Here is a 19,229-nt window from a genome sequence, read left to right on the forward strand (position 1 = left end):
GACACCTCAATTCCACTAATAGTCCTAGCCCATAAATTTCATTCTTCACACTAATAAGCCATTGATGAATGGGAGAAGCAGTCAGGCAAAGACCAGCATATTAACATCCTCCCCAGCAGGGCCACACATACTCATTAGGAAGAGTAATATATTATGATATTCTGTCTACCATTAATCTGGATACAAAACGCTGCCCTCCCTCCCCTGACAGCCTCTCACATCATTAGCTCTGGCAAATTGATTAAGACTGGGAGCAGTGGAGCTGTTCTGCAAGAGGCTGGCTGGGGCTGTGAGAGAGAGTGAGATTGTGTGTGGAGCTGCAGGAAGTGCAGGCAGAGGGGCGCCCATTGCCTTCTGGGAGATATAGTTTCTGTTGGCTACTTCGGCTATGAGGAGACATTACACAGCGGACTGTATTTCCCAGCAGGCAGCGCGGGCGTCACTTTGCTGGATCGGAGCTGTGTGCATACATTTATATCTATTGTATTGTTTTCTGCACACATTTCACTGGACGCTTGTTTGCAGAGTGCAGAGTATGGGTGATGAGCAGGAGATTATGTGCAAGCTGGAGAGCATCAAAGAGATCAGGTATGGGCACTCAACTAACTGCATTGTTGTTCTATAAATGTATCTTACTGTAGAATGCATTCTGTTCTGCAAAGACTATTGTTACCCTGTAAAGAGGACTACAGGCACCATCATTATTCCCGTACAGTTATTAGAAGAATTCTATTTCTTAGTCCATTATAGAGGCAACACGAAGTGCAGGATTTTTATGGCCAAGTGAATGTCCCTAGCATATAGATGTGGAGCTGGTGCAGTCTAGGAGCCATCCCCCATAACATATGTTTGCTCGGAGATTGTGCATGGCCCTAGGGATTATGGAAAATGTTTTTCAGCAATGAAAGTGTGTGTGTATATATAATATATATTTTCTATCCTAATGTAACATGTACAATAATACTGGGTAATACCCAATTGCTTGCTGTGTACAGGAATGGCTTGGTAGTGGCATGATCCTCCAGTTAAAGAAGATAATACCAATTACACCAGTATGGTTAGACCAGTTGGGGTGTATAGTCACTCACTGGTGTTACAATGTAGCCAGTGAAGTGATTATCATCCCATTCTCTAGTATTTAGACTACTGTTGTGTATGTACACAATAGCTTGAAGCATTTCCTATGAGATTCAAGTGTTACTGCATCTATGGACAATGGGAGTATGTAGAACTAAATGCATCTGCTTTAACTTACTAACATCCACTTATCTATTGTGGTAATTCAGGTCACCTCTGAACCCTGTACTAGAAAAAATGCCTGTCCCTTATGCTGCCCACACACATAGCGATCTGCACACGATCAGCCGATGTGTACGATTTCCCTTCAAACTCTCCCCGGCAGCTCTGCACACAATCTCCACACGATCTGCACACGATTTGGTGTCCAATCTTCATACGATCTCTCCTGCAGTCAGACTTTCACAGTGCATCGCCTCCTAGATTGTCAGATCTGCCCTACTGCACGGCACATGTGATGATGCGATGTGCGACCAGCGGGGACGCGCATCGCATCGTGATCGTGAGTGGGGACTCACGATTTACTCAGGATTTGGCCATATTTACACGATCTGTCGTTCCCATGTGTCAGAATCGGCCAGATCGGGTAAAATATCGCTATGTTTGTGGCCAGTTTAAGCTTCCAGGGATACAATCTGTATCTAACGCTGGACTTGTTAACAGTGTATTTCTATCCTTTGAAATTGTACTTTTTCATTTATATGTATATTGTTGCCTTATAAGCATAGACATTAATTTTAATTAATTATATTGAATCAATATTGATATTGATAGTTTGAAATCACAAATGTGAATGACCCTGTAGTGTGTACACTCTTTCTGACCAGCATTCACTTTGTGTTCATTTTGGCATTACCTGAAGGGTTTAGAAGCATTAATGCTTGGTAAAATAGAATGATACAGTATATATGTGGTAATGCTCAATAAAAACATAGTACACTGTGCTGAAGGATAACTTTGAGATGGATCAAGCCAAGTTTTTTGTAAAGTACAAGGTTTTGTTTGTGCATGTGACTTTTGTTTGTGCATGTGACTAGTATTGTTTTTCTGTTTTTCAGTACTTGTGTGTATGAGCCTGACCTGTTATACCTTCAGTTCTTTGTACAAATTGCAATCTTTTTAGGTACCCAGCTCCCTTTTCATCTTACTTTGTTCTCAATATTAAACAAAATAAATATAAATTGATTTTTCAATTGTAAAGCAATCTACAACATACCATTTTGTCATTAAATGTTGTATTGTTTAATTTATACCTAGAGCAGAAAATTATTTATCGGCATATTTATTAAGGCAATTTTTCATAAAATGATGCAAGACTTAGAGTTTCTGCATAGCTTTTATGTATCCCAGCTACATATCAGGGACATGCAGTCAGAGTGGGCAGGAGAGGTAGAGCCTCCCCTGTCATACCTCTGAGATTTGATATACAAATGATTAGAATAATAGAAAGAAGATATTTATAACTTCTAAACATCTTCTTTGTTTATTGTAATCATTTTTATAGTTAACACTCACCAGCTTTGTGGAGCTCCATGGGACTGAAGGGAGGCTAGTGATGAGGCAGCAGCAGCTCAGCCCCGCTTCTGTATAGGCAGACACTGCTTGCAGAGCTGGGGACAAAGCCACTCCACGGGCAGTAAGCTGCACAAAAAGAGAGCTAATAGAGGCATGCCTCTGAGTATGGGGGGCATGCCTTGAGCACTGATGGACATCTTGGATGTTTCATGTGACCAGGAAGTGAACTGCAACGTATAGAGATCGGAGTTCAGTCAGCAGAAGCAAGAGAAGACAGTAATGCAGGTAGGAGAATCAATGGACACTGAAGATTAGTGTAGTGAGAGAAGAGATACAATGATTAGGGGGTGAGACAGGCTCCCAGCACTCAGACCCATCTCCATGTGTGCCTACCCAGCCATTGACCTCACTGCTACATATCAATAGCTAAATGCAGGAGATTTCACAGAAATATCCTACAAAAGGCTAATTAGCCCTTTAAACCGCAGTCCCCATTCTCAATTTAACGTGTGGGGAAACACATAGGTCTCACATTTTACGTGGAATCTATGGGTTACCGTGCGGGGAAAATGCTGAGTGATTGAATAGCTCCAGCCGTGGAACCCGGATCTTTTCCCTGCGCAGTAAACCTTGTGCCTAATTGAATCATGCCCAAAGTGTGTTGTTAATCATTTAAAGTTGACTATACACATTAAATCTGGTTGTTCTTGATCGTGCTGATCAGATAAGAATGTAGATGAATGTGTGGAGGGCTGAATTGCATAGAACTAGTCATTCTAATTCCAAGCCAAATGACTGAATTACAATGTAAAGCTAGCCACCACTGGCATATCTTTAATGGGTGCAGGGCGTGCGGTGAATACAAGCCCCTGGGTCCAGGGGGTCCCACAGCGCACACTCTGCACCCATATAATGAGTATTCTTACGTCTCCGGAGTCCTGTGTCAGCTGGTTCTACAGACTGAAATTACAGGGAAAATGTGCACTAGAGATGTCTTTAGGTGCATTATTTTTAAACCAAAAAATCTCTCCCTGATAAAATCTTTTCAGACTAGAGTGTAATTGGCAAATGGTAACAATTTACTGGATATCTTTTGCTTTTAACTAACTTCCCATTAGTGTGTAGCTGTGTTTTAGACAACAGTTTCTGTTGTGATTTCTGCAACAACCTGAATTGGCAACATGCATTTGATTTAAATAATTTAATTAAACTTGATGTATTTTGTAGACTACCAAGACATGCTGTACATGTAACATATTCAATGCAATGTAATTAATATTATAGTGCAAATTACATGATATAGAGTCTGATAATACACAGCTGTTTAAAGCAACATAGCACAACAAGAGGACATGAGGCAGCCCCAGACACATCCTACAGCAAACATCTACACATTTGTAATTTAGTTTTCGTTATCTTATCTTATCTTATCTTATTTAGGGGCCTATGTCAGAGATTCCCAAAGATGGTCATCAAGGCTCCCCAACAATTCAGGTTTTAGAGATATCCATGGTTGAGCACTGGTGGTTAAATCTTATTGACTGAGGCACTAATTAAGTCACCTGTGCTCACCTATGGATATCTCTAAAACCTGAACTGTTGGGAGCCTTGAGGACCGCGTTTGGAAACCTATGGCCTATGTATTAAACTGTTTTTTTTACAAAAATGTATGCAGAAACTGCAGTTTCTGCATAATTTTATGTATGGTATTAATGGCACAATGCAGGAGATGTCACATAAATCTCATGCAAAGTGCTAATTAGCACTGCAGATTGCAGTCCCCATTATTATCATTGAGGACTACGATCTGACCCCCTATGTACCAAACTCCAAAAAACTAAGCTTTTCGGAGTTTGGCCTCGGTAGTTTACACAATCTTCAGATGGTTTAAACTGCTTTAAGCCTATGGAGGCTCCAAGAGAAGGAGAGAGATCTTTCGATCTCTCTCTCACAACCTTCATCCGGCTCCGGAAGCTGACGCTGTGCATATGTACAGTGCTAGCTTCCACAGGAGACGTCTTTCACAAACGTGAAAGATTTAATTTGCCGGGGATATAACTCGCAGGGACAGCGGTTACCGCAACTCTGTCCCTGTGAGTTCCACTTGGTCCATAGCGGAGATATTTTATTAAAAATGAAATTATCCCCTGCAATATGGGTACATAATAATTGTGACTGTGCCATTATTATTAGAACATAGGGGGTCATTCAGACCCGCTCGCGAGCGGCAGTACGCTCGCAAGCGGGTCAATGTTCCCCCACTGCGCATGCGCGAGACCCGGCGAGCGACGGGCTCTCCATCGCTCCGGGTCTCGCACCAAAGGGGGCATGCTGTCGATGTTGATTGACAGCACGCCCCCTTTGGTGGGCGTGCCTGCCAGACGGAGCCGTTCCCATGGGAACGCCTACCGTCTCAAGCCAGCCCCACTGACATCACTAGTGATGTCAGTGGGAGTGATTTTGGCTCTGATAGAGCCAAAATCACTCCAGGGCTTGTGGCAGCGAGACCCTACCGTAGGGTCTCCGTCGCAAGCCCGATGGTCAAGACCAACGCGACCATCATCATGGACGCTCGCTATAGCTGTGGGTGATAACCCACAGCTATGCGAGCGTCCATGAGGACGCTCCAAAAAAAGGTAGGAGGGCCCTGATTCAAAGCGAGCGCTCTGGTCAGAGCGTTCAGCTCTGAATCAGGCCCACAGACCGCTTAGTTTCTTCTCTAGAAGTATTCACAATATAAAGGACTTCGTTGAAGTGACAGCATGTACAGCAATATTGTGAACTAGCTGGGATACCCGACATTGCCCGGATGGAAGACTGGACCTAGAAGTACACCTGCAGCCATTATTTGTTTAGATTGTCCCCCATTCCATTGATCCTGAAAACGACCCCACTGTTTGCTGGCATGCATGAAAACAGTGGCGTAACTACCGTGGGTGCAAGGGGTGCGGCTGGTATGGCGCCCGAGCTGCCTCTGCGGCCCGCCGCTCCCCCTGCATCCAGTGAGCACACAAGATTGGCTGGTCCAGTCAGGGCCGCTGTGTTGATTTTTTGCCAGCCCGCCAGCTGATTATAGCTGGCACACCGGCAGGCAGATATGGAGAGACAGCGCCGCTGGTCACGAGGCAATCAGCAGTGGCGGCTCCTGATTGACTGTCGGTCTGTGAGCTTCAATTGGCTCGCAATCGGCGCCAGTTTCAAATTGCATCAGCACTGTCTGTCCATGTCTGCCGGTGCGCCAGCTGTAATTAGCTGGTGGCCTGACCCAAATCCACACCTGCTGGCTGCTGATGGCACACAGGAGGAGGCGAGAGGCTGCTAGAGGGAGACTGGGAGGTGAGTTGGGGGGGCATAATGTGTAAGGGGCATTACTGTGTGGCATAATGGGCAAGGGTGCTACTATTGTGTGGAATAATGTGTTATATGGGGCACTACTACTATGTGGCATAATCTGTAAAGGGCATTACTGTGTGGTATAATGTATAAGGGGTACTACTGTGTGTCATAGCCTAAATGGGCTCTGTGTGGGGACAAATGTATATATATTTTTTTACTCTGGGGAGGCCCTTTTAAGATCTTGCTATGTGGCCTCCAAAGTTCTAGTTACGCCATTGCTTGCAAACACAGAAGGCTGACTAATATATATGGTCACTTTAAAAAGGACTAACTCTGGATTTAATATGAACTTGCATGATTCATAAAGTTTGGCACTTGAGGTTAAAAGGATACTTTTGTAGCTTTCACACAGGTTTTTGATAGACTGCCAATTTCCACTGGGGCCAGCCTCAGAACGTGTGTAATGTAAAGGTGTATATCCACTACACGATATGCTCCCAGTACCATATCGTCAAATGATTTTCCCTTGAAATTTACCTGTACATATGATCGTTTACCCTGTACGATTTGTAAACGTTAATCGATATTGTGTACTTCAAATTGAGTGACAGATTTTTCTTGAGGGGTGTATACTGGGCTGATGTTTCTTGATGGGTGGGTGGGGCTTTCATGAGGGAATATATAGGTGGTTGACATTTTATTCATTGCATTTATGCTCTGTGGCTAGTTTGGTTTGAATTATACCTGCTGAACGCTATTGCATTGCTAATTTGCTCTGGTTTGTTTTTGGCTTGTCTTTAAACAAACTGCGCTTATTTTTGCTCATCATGGATCCTTATCCTTATCGCTATTGTGTGATGACAGCATATGCTGGAGTTGTTCTGTTGGCTGATGGGAGGGGTCCGTGAAGAGGAGAAGGGTTCACTTGTGCTGGACCAAGCAGTGGCTGCTGCAGAGGGATTCTCTCTCGCACATGCCACTGCTTGCTGAAATCTGAGAGAACAACCCTGATAACTTTCGTAATTTTCTACGGATGGATGATGTCACCTTTTGGGAGTTGCTGAGTCTGGTGACTCCCTACATTCAGAGACAGGATACCAAGATGCGGAGGTCCATACCCCCTGAGGAGAGACTCATCGCAACCCTGTGGTACCTTGCAACTGGAAGATAACAAGCTGATTTGAAGTTTGGCAGCCTCATTTCGTCTCAAACTTTGGGACACATCATTCCAGAGACATGCCGAGCCATATTTACTGTCCTGAAGTCTCAGTATTTTAAGGTACAGTAATTACAAATTTTGCATACACTGTCAATAATATACGCTGCTGCACCCCACCGTATGCACCTTAGGTATATTTTGTTAGCTGTCTTTATGATAGATGCTGCTGCACCCCACTGTACACCCCTTGTTATATGCTAACTCTCCTTATGATAGACGCTGCTGTACCCCACTGTACGCCCCTTAAGAATATTTTCTGAACTGACTTTATGATATCTTATGCTTGACCCAAATGTAAACCGCACAGTAAATATAAAGTTATTATAAATCTTAATATGTTCTCAAATAGTATATTCCCCAAAAATGTATATTAATGCTACTATATGGTATATTATCATCAACTAAAATGCCCATCTTGTGTATTTTTTATTTTTTTTTGTAGTTTCCATATTCCATTGAAGAATGGTAAACTGTTGCTGAAGAATTTTGAGGTGAAATGGAATTTCCCGAATTGTGGAGGGGCAGTCGACGGGAAACATGTTAACTACAAGGGCTATTTTAGTATAGTCATGACGGCTATAGTAAATGCGAGCTATAAGTTTATATATTTAGATGCCGACAAAAATGGACGGGCCTCTGACGGTGGAGCCTGAATAAAAATTCTTGCATTTATCTTGCAAAAAATTTTTTTTTAATTTAAAAAATAGTATATGGATCTAACAAGTTATGTTATTTGTTAACCTTAAAAATGTAATGACACTACACATAAAATACGGCACCTGGCAGTGGTTTGCCGGCAGGGAAGAGGCTAGAGTCTGCGTGGGTGCAGCTCCCGCAGCCTCGCCCATGGAACATCAGCAACTATCGTGAGCGATGGTCGCGATTGTTTCAATGTTGAGCCCATGGCTGCGACCTTGATAGCAGCACAGGGATCACGCAGATGCAGCAAGATGTGTGACACCTCCTTTTGCATTTGCATTTCAAATAGACAGAATTGTACAGCGGCTTGTGTGGGGCTGTGCAATTTCGTCCATCTCTGAATCAGGCCCAGTGTCTGCACACTAGCCCTCTCCAAACTCCACATGATGTGTACTTACTGTTTATGACACAAAATGAACCTCAGGAGTTATGATGATAAAAGTCTACTATTGATAAAAGATTTTTTTTTTATATATAGAATTAATAACCATCTAAAACTATCTAGACCCTGGATCAAGTAAAACAGTAGCACAACCCCCTTCCCTTATAAAACTTCAAAGCACTACCATTTAAAAATATAATAAATAATGCCAAGAAAAACACAACACAAGATATGTAACTTTGGAAAAAAAAATGATAATATTAATGTGACTTCATTGATTAATACCAGACCAATGAGTGCCTCCTGAGTAAATACAAAGAATCAGGCACTGAAATAAATTGTAATATACAGTTGAGACCATTTACAGTGATGCTAACATAATCAAGGTAAAGGCAAAGAAACAGAATCTTGAAACAGTGTTCATGGTAAGAGCACAAGAAGTATACATAAGTCACAATGTCCAGTAAACAAGTGCAAATGAAGTCCATTTGCCAAAGTCATGGTACTATGTACATACTCAAGGTCATTCTTCAGAAAAAAAAAACAAAGAAAAAGGCGTGACATATTTATAAAACACGAAAACAATGAACAATAAAAAAATCACAAATGATAAAAGTCTCCTTCAGCCTGTAGGGTGGTTTGTGCACTCATCCATGCTGAGTGCACATCACTCCTGGATGTGCTGGGAAAGGGAGATGGTGTTTGTGGGCTGCCCATCGCTTGATAGGTGAGGGAATGTGACAGAGGAAGAATTGGCATAGGGAGATATGCCGGTCTATGAGGTGGGACGGGGGGATTGCTAGAGGACAATGGGGTGGGTTGCGCTATAGTATATGACCCGACAGTACTATGCTCATCCAATTTTCCTTGATGAGCAAGTATTATAAAGTTATATATTATGCGTTTGAAATGAAGTAGCTGGTTTGGAGCCATGCTGTCCATTTTGTGGCCCTTATTCATGCCAAAAACTTGATTTGCACTCTGGGGCTTCTGTAAAACCTCCTCAGCATGTTTAAAAAGTGTGTCTCTCGTTGATGGTCCAGAGGCTGGAGTCTTGGAAACTGCCCTCCGCTTCTTGGCGGGTGCTTGCGCGGACAGCCTCTCAATTTCAGACTCTACTACCTCTGTGGGCTCTCGGGATTAAGGGTCAGGATCCACGTCCAGATCTTCCACCTTGGAAAGATGAAAAAATATATATTATTATGTAAAATAAAAAAATACCATACAGTGGCTTTGAAGACAATAAAAATTTTAAAACTGTCAAAAGTGGGAGTCAGTTGAGAAATTTTGAAAGTAGAACGAAACTAATGTTTAGAATTGTTAATTGCTTACCTGTTCCTGACTCTCCAAATCCGGAACGAGGTCCTCTACCACCTCTGGCTCCAGCGAGCACTGCGACCGTCTCTTTTGGTTCTTTCCCAAGAACAAAGGGGAGCAGTTCATAGTACCATAACTTCGGCTTTTGGACTTCATATGGACAGTGGTTTTGCACTTACCTTTTTGGAAAATGAAGATCTGCGTGGTCCTGCTTCGGCAGGGATGATCACAAATGGAGGTTTGGGAGTGTCAGGGGAGTGGCTTATCATTTGATCGTTGATCGATCAACGTGTATCGACTGTACGATATATGGACGATATACCAATGATATTGGAAAAATTGACCAGCATGTAGGGACGACGACAATAGGTACCTTCAGAGACCAGCGGAAGCTGGTTGTTGCAGGCATTTTACTACACCACAGGTTCTCAAACTCGGTCCTCAGGACCCCAAACAGTGCATGTTCTCCAGGTCTCCTCACAGAATCACAAGTGAAATATTAGCTCCACCTGTGGATCTCTTAAAAAGTGTCAGTGAGTAATGAATACACCTGTGCACCTGCTAGGTGACCTGGAAAATGTGACCTGTGTGGGGTCCTGAGGACCGAGTTTGAGAACCACTGTACTACACAATTGCTGCACGATTAATGAACGATTGAACGATAATAATGTCATAATCATTCAATCGCTCATTTTAATTGTGTAGTGGATACGCGCCTTAAGAGTGTAGCGATTTTTAGGGGTTGTAGACAGTGTGTGGCCCTGACGAAGTTCATACCTTGGCAAAAACATTCCTGGTCAAACTACACCACCCTGCGAAAATTTGGTGGAGCTAGGTCCAAGACTCTGGCCGTGCATAAAGGACAGACAGACACGCTTTCTCTCATTATAAAGAGAAGTCTAATGTGTACACAAATTGAATTTGGTCAAAATCTGACTAATGGAGCATACACACGGTCAGATTTGTCAGACTTGTCAGATGAACGATTTGAACGATTTTACCAAAGTTTTGAACGATTTTTGACTGCATTAAAATGAATGGAATCGTCCAAGTCTGACTGCAAACACATCAGATGTCAGATATCGTTATCTGACAAACGGGAACGCGCATCGTTGATTGTCCATCGTTCAGGTATGTCAGATTTTCCTTCAGATATGAACGACTGAACGATTTTTACATCGTTATCGTTATCGTTCATTCTGAAGGAAAAATCTGACCATGTGTATGCACCATAATACACTTTTATTAAAATTTATATTGTAGAACTATATATAGCGGAATAAATACTTATTTTGAAATATTATGTAACTTTATAGGCCAGCAATAGTTTTGGTGGAGGTAATAATTCATTTTACTTGTCTTGCAATATTCTAAGAGCAAAATAAATTGTAGAATTGGAGAAAATATATATTTTTTCCATTCCGTCTTATACATTAAATGCGAGGGATATCTACAAAAGTGCCGAATACTTATTTGCATAATTATTCATTTATCTTCCAAAATTATTATTATTATTATTTTTTTTTTATAAACAAAACCTTCACAACACAACAGGCTGCCATCTTCGATTTTAAACATCACTTTGCAATTGTCATGTTACTCTGGGTGAGAAAATGTATGCTTCCTAAAATATTATTTTGGTGACATTGACTATTAACCCAATGAGAATAAACTCATTAAAAATAACTGTAGGCCTGAATATCTTTCCTGCCCCTTGGGAAAATGTTAAAAGCTTTTTTTTTCTAGATTATTGACTTCTGAAAGCTAACTTATTTCAAACACAAGTTTTGTCTCATAGGGCGATATCATATTTGAGGCGAAAAGTCAGAGGTCGGACTTTTCGCCATCATCGCCGTTTTTGCAGGGATAAAGTATCGGGCGCGTGCCCGCTTAACCTCTTATTCAATTAAAATCTGGTGAAAACGGGACCCGGCGGAAAGGTAAGTATCGTTAAGTCCTGTCACTTTAGGGGAAATCAGCCTGTCACCCCCCGAAAGATGGTCTGACATGAGGGATCACTATGGGTACCCCCTGATCTGGCCTGCTGAAGGTAATTGGAGTTTTTAAATAGCCGCAGCAGGTGCATAAATGCGCCTGTAAAGAAGTGTTAAAGAATAGCACTTAGGTTTTTTTTTTTGGGGGGGGGGAATAACTAGTTCCGTAAAATTTGGGGTACATGAAAATGGGTGCAGGCATATTGTTAAGTCCCTAAAGTGATTTTTAAAAATTCTTCAAAAATCCACCTGCCGCATTCTAGAAAACACCTGCCGCATACTTGGGAACCACCACGGGATCGATTTTGCTAGTTTTTTTTTTTACACAATTTACTTTAAGTTGACATTTCATAGGGTGCAGACTAATTTTTTTTTTCTACACCCCTAAACCCCAATTCTGCACTTTTGTTCGCCACCTAAACAGTGGTGAAAACTTATCCCCGTTTTTTTCCAAAGACATTTCGCACCTGCGAAAAGTCTTTGAAATTGAATATGGGGATAAGTGAAAATGGCGAAAATGATGTCATCGGCGATAAATTATCACCAATAACTGACTTTTCGTTTCAAATTGAATATGGCCCTAAATGTGTTTGCTGCAGATGGCATGTATTCAGAGATTGTCTACTGAATTACATACTGTTCCTTGCAAAATGGCACCGGATTCATGGTAGCACAAAAGTATTTGTCAAATACTAAGTTTGTATGCACAATGTGTGTGTGGTCAAGGATGGAACTGTGTGTTTGGACAGCTGTAAATATATTTAGTTACTCAATTTTTCCTACTTAAACTTTTACTGCTTAGCTGCTCCTGCCCTTTCTAAGGAAGGATATCAATATATGCTGATGATGATGCAAACATTTTGGAGAATTTGTCAGGATAATAATTTACATTTTGGTTCTGAAATGTTTCCCAGAATGCTTAGCTGACAAATTAGATGTTATAGCTCACTGTGAGCTCTCTAGCAGCTGTAGTACTGAATTTCTCCCATCAATTGACTAAGAAAAATATTAAGTGACAGCTTGAAACATCTAAATTAATAAGAGGATATTACATCAGCAGTAATGGGAGTCTGGTTTTATATGTTCAAATGTACAACTTATACTGACTGAATTCAGGCTCAGTTAGGGAGGAAAATATATTTCATGTGCTTAGTTGCTGAATATGGAGCATAGAAGCCCTGATCTCAAGCTGGCGTACAATTTATTGGTTTGTTTTTTTTGTAAGATCTGTGGTATTATGTAATAACTATGGCCATTTTGGTTCCTCCAGGAACAAGACTCTTCAGATGGAGAAGATAAAGGCTCGTCTGAAAGCAGAATTTGATTCCTTGGAGTCTGAGGAACGACACCTGAAGGAGTACAAACAAGAAATGGACCTTTTGCTTCAGGAGAAGATGGCCCATGTGGAAGAGCTGAGACTTATCCATGCTGACATTAATGTGGTATGTACTATAAGCATACTTGCCGACAATCGGCTCCAGTCTTCCGGGAGGGAGCTGATTGTCGGCTAACAGTGGGGGGGCGGGGGCGGTCATTGGGGGCGGGCCAGCCAATTGGGGGTGGAGCCGTGGGCGGAGCCTCACGATCGCGTCATCGTGGCTCCGCCCCTCTTCACAATGTCGTTATTTTCGGCAGTGTGAAGCAGGGGGCGGGGCCGCGATGACGCGATTCAGCGCGAATCGCGTCACCGGCTCCCCCGCTGTTGGGATATATAATCTTTTCAGGGGGGAGGACGGGAGGGTCGGAGGCTTCCGGGAGGCTTGCCTGCCTTTCCGGGGGGCCGGGAGCGGCACCCGAAGATCGGGAGGCTCCCGGCCAAATCGGGAGGGTAGGCAAGCCTGACTATAAGACCTGCATACATCCAGAAGAGACATTCTGTGGACTGGACCATTATTCATGAAGCTGCATTGAATCGATTAACAAGGACTAGGGGCGGTATTCAATAAGTTTCGCGTGCCGGTTTTTCATCTACTGTGCGTCGCGTATTTTGGCACCGGAAAATTATCGTGCGTGTCCCCGCTATTCGCCTTAATTCCAAAAGAGGCGAAAACAGCGACACGCGATGTCAAAACAGACGGAAAATGGTGTCAGAATCGGGGGAATCAGCCTGAACACCCCAAAAAGATGCAGAAACATTGGGGATCAATGTAGTAGTGCCCGAATATATCTAATAAAACTGTTTGGGGTTCTTAAGTTGGTACAATAGCCTCTAATTAGCGTCTTTGCAGAAGTGGTGAAGAATGGCATAAAGCAGTATTTTTTGGTGAAAAAAAGTATTCCTGGCAAATTTGGGGTACCTGAAAATGGGTGATAGCATCTTTTAATGTCTCTAAAGTGAAGTTTTATTAAAAGTGAAATTCCACCTCCATAAAAACACCTGCAACCCCAAAAACACTTGACCCCTTCTTAGAGCACCCTCAGAACCTTATTTCAGTAGTTTTTGAATTTGTCCCCCCATTTTGTGCTTTTTCACCCCCAAATTCAAAATATTTTTTTGGGATGTTCTTTAGTTTTTTTTCAGGAATATTTTGACACACTTATCCTTTGGGGGGTTGTCCCAAGGGTTCTGAGTGGTTTCCCCACCTTTGCTCCCCAAAACAAAAATGTTGCACTTCTTTTCTCCACCTATGCAGAGGCGAATCTTTTTCGCCTATTACATTGACTTTCCTCATACGCGAAAACGGATGGAATTGAATACAGAGATAAGTTTCCGACAGGCGAAAAGACGCAATCGGCGATACTTTTTCGTGGATCTCAGTTTTTTGCTTCTAATTGAATACGGCCCTATGACATCACAGACAGACAATGATGCCTCTTGCTCCATAATTTATAAGATAAATTAACATGAATATTGTTTCAAATCAAAAAATTAGCATTGTTCCAAATATATAAAAAATTAGGCTCATCTTTATATTTCTTTGGGTATTTTCATTGTTTATCTGAGGTGCAATCCCTTATGCTAGGGGGCAATTACTAAGAAGAATATGTATCCTTCCTGTATATTAACATATTAACATTATCTTATGAGATATAGATATGTCCTCATACACTATTGCAGCAGTCGCGCCAAACAGCCCTTCAGGTGCCGGGTCCCATGCAACTCTGCTTGTGTCGAGCGTCTATCTTGCGTCTTTATTTTCACTATTGTGCATCAAAACCGAGACTGCCCTGATTATTTTAATATGTGACACTTGTATATCTGTGTGTGACTCTGTATACGGAGTGCTACACAATGCAGCGTCCACAGCTTCACGCCAGGTTCCATTGTACAGATTCAGACTTGGTTGCACACAGATATACAAGTGCCGTATATCAAATTAATCAGTGCCGTTTCGTGAAGCAGATGTGTCGCATTGCGTTGCGACTAATGGGGCCCATACATCAGCACTCACAAAACAAATTCACAGATTTTGCAATTTTTCTCCCAATTTAACGATTCTCCAATCCACCAATATGCGCCCATACATTTCAGTGATTTTCAGATCATTTCTACCAAAGAACGGTTCTGCCAATCGTGAAAGGCTCATCGTTTTACTAGTGACAGTCTGTAAAACGACTGATCGGTACCATACACTACCAATCTACAGCACCATACACTACCAGCCCAGATTTGTCTGTGTAATGCAACATGTTGTACAGCCTGATTTACAGATTTCAATCACTTTTTGGTCGGAATCGGCAATCTGTAACCTCCATGCATTGCCGATATCTTTTTCTTTTTTTTTTTACACCTTCATCTGAGAAATGCAGAATTGCCCCAAGTGATTGTTGATGTATGGGCCCAGTTAGACGCACACTTAAGTAAACGCGACACTGCACTGCTTGGCGCAGCTCGCTCGCACCAGGCATGTCACGCTGCATGGCTAAGTGTATGAGGGCACATCTGTAGTTCACTTAAAATTAGCTATTCAAGTGCTTTCATGACATTTGTATCCAGACCAGAAAGTCCTATGAAAATGATCCATAAGAGTGGTATTTCATGCTGTAAGAATTTCCTACGCATTTTGTCTGGCTGTAATAGGCTTTATGACTTCATCAGGGGGGAATAAACTATGTGTTGAAAGCACTTGGATCAGGGATTTTAATTCCGCAGTCATATCTTGTGTCCTCATGTTTTTTTATATATCTTTTTTTTTTTTTCCTTTGGCCATCTGGTTCAAAAATATTAATTCAGTATCTGTCTATAGTTTGGAGAAAAAAAAGACTTATGATGTGTTTCTAATAGTCTATTAACACATTTTTTAGGTCTAATCATAATTCTCTGCCAACACATAGCAAATGTAACACCAACCATCATAGGTCATAACCAGAAAATGTTATCTGTAAGTTGTAAAAGAAATTACAAGATATAGTTATGACAGATAATTCTACAAACTTATTCTTATCTTTTAAAAGTGCCATGCCCTACGCCATTTAAAAATGAGCTAAAAGATGCATTATACTAAAAGGCTTTGTTTGTAAATGAGAACTGTACCTTGTGACCTATTAATCATAATAAGTGTCACCATAGGGGAAGGATCAGCCTGATAAAATAACAATAAAATAAGCTTAGAAGATATAGTCACAGGGGAAAGGCTTAAATACTTTTGATACCAGCAATGGTAATGAGGACCTGGATCAATAGCCAGCTGGTAATTTAACATGTTGATTCAATCTTCTGAAGAGAGAAGAGATTTCTGTAGCCAGTCACAGCTGATAATTACTTTCATAACCAAACAAGTGCTGCACTTAGGGCCTAATTCAGCAACAATTGCAGCTGCGATTTTGAACACAATGCAGCTGCGAAAATATGCTAATGCCTGCCAAAGCACAGCTGGCGTAAAGACGCCCACTGCTGCCTTCTCATATCAGTCCAACCTCGCTCCTCTGCGTAACCATCGGTACCATCGACGCACATTGACCACTCACGCAACATTTACACCAGGTCCGACCTGCCGCAGAGACTGCAAGTCTCTGCACACGCAATGGGCTCTCAAGCTGCGTATGCCATCGCAGTGGATCATTTATGCACGCCCAGGCAACTGCGTACAAACGGACAGGCATGTCTGCGCTTTTCCTACAACTCGCCCGTCACCACTCCCAACCGCTCACACGGTCACTCTGCGATGGCTTCCTCTATGCGTGCGCAATCGCAGTGCAATCACAGTCCACGCACAGTGCGGCTTATATGCATGCGCAATGGCTAACAATCGCTCAATCTGCGTACGTAGTTGCATTTGTGATCGCTGTATCAGGCCCTTAGAACGTTTTCACAGAATCTATAGTAATAAAGCCTGGATAAGTATTCACACATACTGTATCATCATAAAGCAAAAAGTGGAATTGTAAAATTAGATTGTAAGGGAGAATATGTATAAATTGCAATTATATGCAACATGTTGACATTCTATTTAAAGAAAAAGTTGCTTAGAAAGATGCCATACTCTCCAGAAGAACAGTGCAGTGACGTAGACAAATAATCAGTACATTATGGGCAAAGCTGGGCGGTGAATCTTGCAATTTTTTTTTTTTAATCACAGCGCAAGCTCCATATGCATCTACAGACCATTCCGAGTCCTGCTCCTTCCTCTATATTTGCACTTAGGCTGAGTGCAGAGCGGACGTTCAGACTGATTTTTGGGCTGTGCTGTGTGTGTGTGTATATGTGGGATCTAGTCAAAATGTCAACATTAAAAATGTTGCAACGTGCAGAATGTTGACAGGTGAAACGCTGACATTCTGCACGGAACGGCAGCGGAGGGTCAGGCTATTGGAGGTGGGGTTAGGGGTTAGATATACTCGCCGCTGGATCCGCTGGAAGTTCTTAACGGCTGACCACCAAACCAGGTAAGTCACCACTAGACCACCAGGGGTGGTTTGTTGACATTCTAATTAGGTCAAAATGTAATCAATGTCAACGTGGCATATGTTGACATTGCAGGCATGTTGGCATTATGACATTCTCATGTCAAATCAATATTTGGTGTGACCACCCTTTGCCTTCAAAATAGCATAAATTTTTCTAGGTACACTTGCACAAAGTCAGGGGTTTTGTAGGATTATAGTCGGGTGTATGATTAATCATACCAAACAGGTGATAATGATAATAATTTTCATATGTAGGTTGAAACAGTCATTAACTGAAACAGAAACAGCTGTGCAGGAAGCTTAAAACAGGGTGAGGAACAGCCAAACTCTGCTACAAAGGTGAGGTTGTGGATGGCACAGCAACAAGACACAACGTAGTTATATATCATCAGCAAAGTCTCAGGCAAAGATTTCAAAGCAGACTGGGGTTTCAAGATGTGCTGTTGAAGCTCTTTTGAAGAAGTACAGTGAAACAAGCAACCTTGAGGACCTTAGACGCAGTGGTCGGCCAAGGAAACAGTGCATCAGATGAAAGAATCCAGTGGGACCCAGGTATGGGATGCAGTCAGGAAACCGACAGTCGTAATGCCGACCGCTGGCTTCCCGACTGTCTAATCCAGCAGGGGTCTAATGACAGGCGTCAAAGCCCCAACGCCTGTCATTTTACCTACGCCGGGAGCCCGACGCCCGGCATACTTACCGAAGGACAGCTGCGGGGGGGAGGGTTAGGTTAGGGGCTCCTGGGGGGGGCGTAGGGTTAGGCATCCCCCTGGGAGGGTTAGGCTAGGGGAAGGGGGGGTTAGGGTTAGGCACCCCGCCCGGGAGGGTTAGGTTTAGGCAGCGGGGAGGGAGGTTAGGGTTGGGCACCCCTAAAGGAGGGTTGGGGGGGGGCGGTTTATGTTAGTAAATACTTACCTTTAGAGCAGTCTGGATCTTCACTGGTGCCAGTCTTGCGGCGTCTGGATTTGAACCGCCGGACATAGGTCCGCCGATCATTCATACCGATCCCCCCCAGGTATACCAATCTACTGTTCGGAGAAGTCTGGCCAGACGTCTTCATGGAAGAATTGTAGCCAAAAAGCCATACCTTCAACGTGGAAACAAGGCCAAGCGACTCGACTATGCACGAAAATATAGGAACTAGGGTGCAGAAAAATGGCAGCAGGTGCTCTGGACTGATGAGTCAACATTTTTAATATTTGGCTGTAACGTAAGGCAGTTTGTTCGCCAAAGGGCTGGAGAACGGTACAATAATGAGTGTCTGCAGGCAACAGTGAAGCATGGTGGAGGTTCCTTGCAAGTTTGGGGCTGCATTTCAGCAAATGGAGTTTGGCGATTTGGTCAGGATTAATGGTGTCCTCAATGCTGAGAAATACAGGCAGGTACTTATCCATCATGTAATACCATCAGGGATGTGTCTGATTGGCTCCAAATTTATTCTGCATCAGCACAATGACCCTAAATATACAGTCAATGTCATTAAGAACTATCTTCAAGTAAAGAAGAACAAGGAGTCCTGGAAGTGATGATATGGCCCCCACAGAGCCCTGATCTCAACATAGAGTCTGTCTGGGATCACATGAAGAAACAGAAGGATTTGAGCAAACCTACATCTACAGAAGATCTGTGGTTCTCCAAGATGTGTTTGGAGCAACCTCCCTGCCGAGTTCCTTCAAAAACTGTGTGCAAGTGTACCAAGAAGAATTGATGCTGTTTTGAAGGTAAAGGGCGGTCACACCAAATATTGATTTGATTTAGATTTCTCTTCTGTTCATTTACTTAATTGTATTTTGTTAATTGCTAAAAATAAACTAACACTTCTATTTTTGAAAGCATTCTTACT

At 42.5% G+C, this 19,229-nt stretch overlaps 1 protein-coding gene across 1 annotated transcript in view; it reads left to right on the forward strand.

Annotated features, from left to right (window-relative positions):
* The first annotated feature begins 358 nt into the window (after window positions 1–358).
* The window catches only part of ZC4H2 (zinc finger C4H2-type containing), a 42,983-nt gene continuing 24,112 nt past the window's right edge, over window positions 359–19,229 (forward strand). Inside the window, exons 1-2 of the mRNA XM_088478222.1 lie at window positions 359–588; window positions 12,810–12,981. Coding sequence (XP_088334348.1) covers window positions 389–588; window positions 12,810–12,981 — 372 coding nt within the window. The 5' untranslated portion in view covers window positions 359–388. The remainder of the gene's footprint in view (window positions 589–12,809; window positions 12,982–19,229) is intronic.

Source organism: Taudactylus pleione, unplaced genomic scaffold, assembly GCF_031769625.1.
Source record: "Taudactylus pleione unplaced genomic scaffold, aTauple2 ptg000211l, whole genome shotgun sequence".
Lineage (NCBI taxonomy): Eukaryota > Metazoa > Chordata > Amphibia > Anura > Myobatrachidae > Taudactylus > Taudactylus pleione.